Source organism: Nematolebias whitei, chromosome 16 (assembly GCF_014905685.2).
Source record: "Nematolebias whitei isolate Nwh7 chromosome 16, NemWhi1, whole genome shotgun sequence".
Lineage (NCBI taxonomy): Eukaryota > Metazoa > Chordata > Actinopteri > Cyprinodontiformes > Rivulidae > Nematolebias > Nematolebias whitei.
In genome coordinates this window covers 19,980,374-19,986,373 of record NC_056513.1, presented here as the reverse complement: position 1 = coordinate 19,986,373, position 6,000 = coordinate 19,980,374, and the positions used below count along the sequence as shown (strand labels likewise).

At 36.4% G+C, this 6,000-nt stretch overlaps 1 protein-coding gene across 1 annotated transcript in view; it reads right to left on the bottom strand.

Annotated features, from left to right (window-relative positions):
* LOC119423144 (voltage-dependent P/Q-type calcium channel subunit alpha-1A) overlaps positions 1 to 6,000 on the bottom strand; it is a 60,158-nt gene that overhangs the window by 31,724 nt on the left and 22,434 nt on the right. Inside the window, exon 3 of the mRNA XM_037690556.1 lies at positions 83 to 134. Within this exon, the coding sequence (XP_037546484.1) occupies positions 83 to 134 (52 nt within the window). The remainder of the gene's footprint in view (positions 1 to 82; positions 135 to 6,000) is intronic.

Genomic DNA, 6,000 nt, shown 5'->3' with positions numbered 1-6,000 from the left:
TATACTTTATATATATATATATATATATATATATATATATATATATACACACACGTTGGCTGGCTCAAGTTTAGGAGCTTACTCCAGCCTTTCCCTGCTGTTGCTGGTGGTCAGAGTTGGGGAACACCACAGGTCTGACACAAAGAGATAAAACACACAAGCACCTACAGAGAGTTTAGAAGCACCACCTTAATTTTGTCCTCAGCTTTGTTGTTAATCCAGTAACAGGTCATTCATTAAGAGGCAAAGGAATGGCAGCTACGCCACTCCCTCCCTCAAAGTTTTTTAACTGCAACAGCTAAAGACCATGACGTAGATCTAAAACAATAAAATAAAAATACACCTGGACCCCAGATTTCTAACCAAACTGTCAGTTTAACATGATTTGAAATCTGTCGGGCTGCACAGAAATCTGTCGGAATCAGCCTCCCCACCATCACAGACATCTACACCTCCAGATGCAGGAAGAGGGCCACCTGCATCATGAAAGACCCCACTCACCCAACACACAAACTTTTTGCCCCACTCCTCTCAGGAAGGAGGTTAAGGAGCATTAAGTGTAGAACCACTAGACTGAGGAACAGCTTCTACACTGAGGCTGTTAGACTCATGAATCTCTAACTAGAATAATCACTGTGAAAAACCATATCATGTTGCTGCTGATCTGTTTCATGTTTCTGCTGATCTGTTTCAATGTTGATGTGCTCATGCGTGCTCATCTGCTCACAGACTCATGCTCATGTTTGTGCTGATGTTCAATGTTTTATGTTATGAGTGCTTAGTGTATATTTAGTTGATGTTTTTCTTAGTTCATATCTTAGATGTTATTACTGTTTTTCTTGTACATTTTATTGTTGGATGTAACTGGGACCTTGTGTACATAATTTTGCTCCACCACATGTACCACATGAGGTGCAAATGACAATAAAGAAACTCTGACTCTCTCTCTGACTCTGATTTCAGTATGGTAAGCTGTAATGATCATAAAAATAGCTGCACGTTGGTTTTTTTATAGGTGTAGTTTGAATGCAATTTTTAAATATAAAAAATAAAAATATCTAATTTAAGTCATTATGTTGGAATACAATGTGAATCAGTCATGTGATGGACTTGCGACCTGTCCAGGTTGTCCCCCACTCCTCGCACAGTGATGGCTGGACAAGGGCACCAGTGACCCCCGCGACCCCAAAAGGAAAAAAATATATTAAAGTAAAGATAATGGTTGGATAGATGGACAATGTGAATCAACTAAGATGTCATTCATTGCTTTTTATTTATTTAATTTCTTACACTGCTAAGTCTGGTCATGTTTTCTTTGTACAAATTTAACATTTGCAACTCCTGATACTTAGTATACATAATTTTCATCCCATCAGTCTGAGGACTGGGTTTTGTTATAATTTATGACAATTTACTACGAAATCTACATTGACAGTGTACTTTTTTGTTGATGCTATACAACAATCTGCATTAACTACTTCACAATGACCAAAGCTTTACATGATTTTTTTTTAACTGCACAGAGTTTATATTTTAAATTAACAGATGAAGCAACTGAGCAATACTAGTTTTCTTTATTTTCTCTAAAAGCTGACTCTCCATTTACCTTTTGTTCATTTATTTATCCTCACTTTTGACCTTGTGTTTATTAATTATCACATTTCACTGGATCCAATTTTCTCTAGACACTCCTCTTCTGCCACAACCCAAACTTCCAGGAAGCGGTTGTCCCTGGCAACAGACGAACCTGACACAACGTGTTCATTGGCCAGCAGATGGAGCAGTGGATACGCTGACATTTATGGGGAGAAACAGGAAAAAATAAATTGCTGGAGAATTGTTAGGATAGAAAAGGGAACAAACATGTAAGAAGAAAAAAAAATAGCTCATGTAAATGGAATGAGAGGAAGAAAAGAACTGAGAGAAGCTGAATAAAGAAAGCTAAATGCAAGAAAATAATGATGGTTAAAAACATGCTTTTCACATATTTATCACTCTAGGCTAAATAATTGGGGGTGGGGAGAGACAATTAGAAACATATTTTTGATGTTAAAATAAGTTGTATATCAGTATAAAAAAAAGACATATTTATGGCATAACATCCAAGGTAAGGTTGTAATAAAAAATAAAACTAAACCATTAACTGTATATGAAGGATGGCCACTGTTATCTACTGTCAGATGTCAAGCTAAAGAAAAACGGCCCCAAAGTGGAACACCACTGTTGTTGGTAGTTGGGAATGGCTTCATAACAGGAACACTGGATCCAATAGGCCTGATTGACACAACTCTGGAATTTTACTTTAAAAAAAAACAACAAAAACTAATAATATGTTTATCTCCATTCACATAATTCTAACAAAAATGCCCATTCCATGACATCAGGTGGTAAGAATGTCCACATGAACTTTTTTTTGGGGGGGGGTGGGGGGTGGGGTGGTAGGGGTGGGGGGTGGGTAGCATTTTTAGTTTGAAAAAAAGGTTATATCAAAATACTGTAAGTGTAGCTCGTTTTTTCTAATACAGTAGTCCCTCGCTACTTCGCGGTTCATTTATCGCGGACTCGCTCTATGAGTTTTTTTCAAAATAAGATTGGACATGACACACAATTGGCTGATTGATGGATGAGCTGCATGATCGGAATGGAGTTTTTATTTAAAATAAATTATTTTAAAGCATTTAGTACCTGCTGCATCTTTGTGCAGCTCATACTGCAGGATAAACTTCCTGCTGAAGCTGATCAACTGTTCTTCGTGTAGAGCTGAGAAGTGGGCGTGGCCAACAGTGTTTGCAGGTGGCAAAGAACAACTGAGGCAGAGAGCTGAAATCATGATATGCTGTGCTCTTTTAGAGCGTTTAGAGTTTAGAAACATTTAGAATAGTGCAAGAGTGTGGGAAGAGTTTAAAGCGCATATATATATATATATATATATATATATATATATATATATATATATATATATATATATATACTAGGGGTTGAACGAGTATATAATTTTTAAACTCGACATTAACATAATAAAACCCGAGTAGAACTCGAGTATTTGATGACGTCATAGATCTCAAGATACAAAAATAAATAAATAAATAAAACCACAAAAAAGGTAACTATTTACAAAAAAAGACCAACAAAACATTGGGAGCGTATATTATGCTGCTACCATTTATCATTCTGCAAATAAGTCACAGGAAAAACTAAACTATTAGTTATTATTATTAAACTGCAAACGTAAAGAAACATGCAGCACGTCAAAACCGAAACTTAAAACAGTGTGTGTGTGTGTGTGTGTGTGTGTGGGGGGGGGGTCGACCACCCCGCTCCACCGCCAGCTGTGGTGAGCATTAAGTTTAATTTTAGAGATTAATATGTTTATAGATTTTTTAATAGGTTTAGAGATTAATATTTTTTGCTTTTTGTTTGTGAAACAAGGTCAGAGGAAGCTGATTCTGGTTCGGTGGATTGGACCCGGTGTTACACCATACTCCGTGACCTGCAACAGTGCAACACCGCCCCCTATGGTCATACGGTGGTCACATAATATGACGTCACTACGGATACTCAACGTTAAATTTTTAACCTCGATAGATGTCCTAGCAATCGATGTGTAGATTACTTGAGTACTCTGTTAATGCCCTAATATATACCTACACACACACAAAATAAATTACTTACTACTTGTACTACTATTCCTACTTTGCGGTTTTTCACTTATCGCAAAGCTTCAGGGTATGGATCCCCCGCGATAAACGAGGGACTACTGTACACACTTTTCAGTTTCAGTATGGTCCAAGTTTAGTGGAAACAGTATCAGAATAAAGTACAAGTGAAACAGATTTAGAAAATGTATTGTTTCGGTTTCTACAGCACAAAGTGATGGTGAGTATGTGCACATTAGGTTGCTTGGTCATTATTTCTGCTGCACGGTGGTGCAGATGGTATAGCTGCTGCCTCTCAGCGAGAAGGTCACCGTAACGAATCCCAGCCGAGGGCCTTTCTGGGCGGAGTTTGTATGTTCTCTTTGTGCATGCGTGAGTTTTCTCCGGGTACTCAGGTTTCCTCCCACAGACCAAAAACATGCATGTTAGGCTGATTGGTAACTCTAAATTGTTCCAAGGTGTGAGTGAGAGAGTGAATGGTTGTTTGTCTCTATGTGTCCCTGTGATGGACTGGAGTCCTGTCCAGGGTGTAAAGAAAATGGATTGATGGATGAATGAATGGGTGGGTGGATGGTTGGCCATTATTTCTGAAGATACACCAAAACCAGAGTTTGAAAAATCTCAAATTTTTCCACTAAACTTATGTTTGTGAGTAAACAGAAAGTGCAAACAAAGCACTGAATATTAATTATTTTTTAAACATTTGTTAGAATGTGCTCTGACTATAGACTTGCATTTAAAAATGTTATCAAGTAATACAAAGCATGTAGAATACACTGCTCGTGAAACTCATCGTAGCATCAAATAAATTTAGTCCTTCTAATAATTTCGAAGATGATCATATTGAAAACGTATCTACCCATAAATAAAATTAGGCTCACCAATATATAATTTGTCAATTAAGGTTTCAAGTTTCCCTCCGTTATCTTCTGTCACCTAAAATGGTCACCTCTAGGTCCAAAAAGATACAGATAAGAAAGGCCAAATGTCAAATGTTATGCTTCTAACACAACTTAATACTGGAAAGAAAAAGAAAAAAAAAACATTGTTGCTGTGAGGTGACAGCTCTAACCACTGCACCACTGTTCAGACATGAGTGAACACTACTTTAAATACTACTTTATAAATTATTTATTAGTGATTTACACTGAAGAAATTCTGACAGCTTATGATAACCCAACATTTATCTGTGTACAGTAGTCCCTCAGGGGGGGGGGGGGATGAAAACCCCAAAGCCGTTTATTTTAGTATATATATATATATATATATATATATACATACATATATATATATATATATATAAATATATATATATATATAAAGAAGAGCGTTTTAAACCCCTCCCATACTCTTGCAATATTCTAAACAATGTTTCTAAACTTTAAACTCACTAAAGGAGAAACAGAATGTCATGATTTCAGCTCCCTGCTTCAGCTGCTCTCCCCACATGCACGCGCTCTTGGCCACGCCCACTCCTCTGCTATGCACGGAAAACAGCTGATTAGTTGCAGGAGGAAGCTTATCCTGCAGTGTGGGCTGTACAAATGTAAAGCAGGTGCTAAATAATTTAAAATAATTTATTTTAAATAAAAATTCCATACCGATCGTGTGACTCATCCATTAATCAGCCAATTGTGTGTCAGGTCCAATCTTATTTTGAAAAATCGTGATAGAGTGATTCCGCGAAAAACGAACCGCAATGTAGCGAAGGACTATTGTATTAGAAAGTGACATATTAACCATTTAATTGCCCTCTGAATAAAAATGAAAGGGTTAGTGTTTTAGTCTGAGTACATCTGTGTTTTAGTTTGTTAAGTCACGTTCCACCAAGGGGTGGATTTTATTGAAACGTTAAAAAGTAATCATTGGTTACACTTCTACAAATGACTGACATTTGAATAAACCCAAATCAAATTGGCCACAACTAATAATAAAAAAAAGAAACAATGCAGACATGTTCCTGTTTTTAGTTTTCTACATTTGCCTTACAATCTAGCTGTTTTTTGTTACTTTTCTTTTTTTTAGCCATTCAATTTGTTAAAAAACAAAATAAAAAATCTTTATGCCTTTTTAAAACTGTCTATTGTTGTTGCTGATGTCCATTGTTGTCATCATTCTTTGTTGAAATCAGGTCTCTCTTGTAAATGAGTCCTTGAGGCTCAATGGGAGTTACCTGTCTAAATAAAGGTTGAATGAATGAAGAAAAAAAATCAGCAAATAATGGTGATGACTTAGTCAAATTTTATTGACTAAGATATTCATATCAATCTCAGATATCAAGGCAAAGTATGACACAGTAGCTTAGAGTCAATAACAACACAGAATAAAAGTGTTTATCTCACAA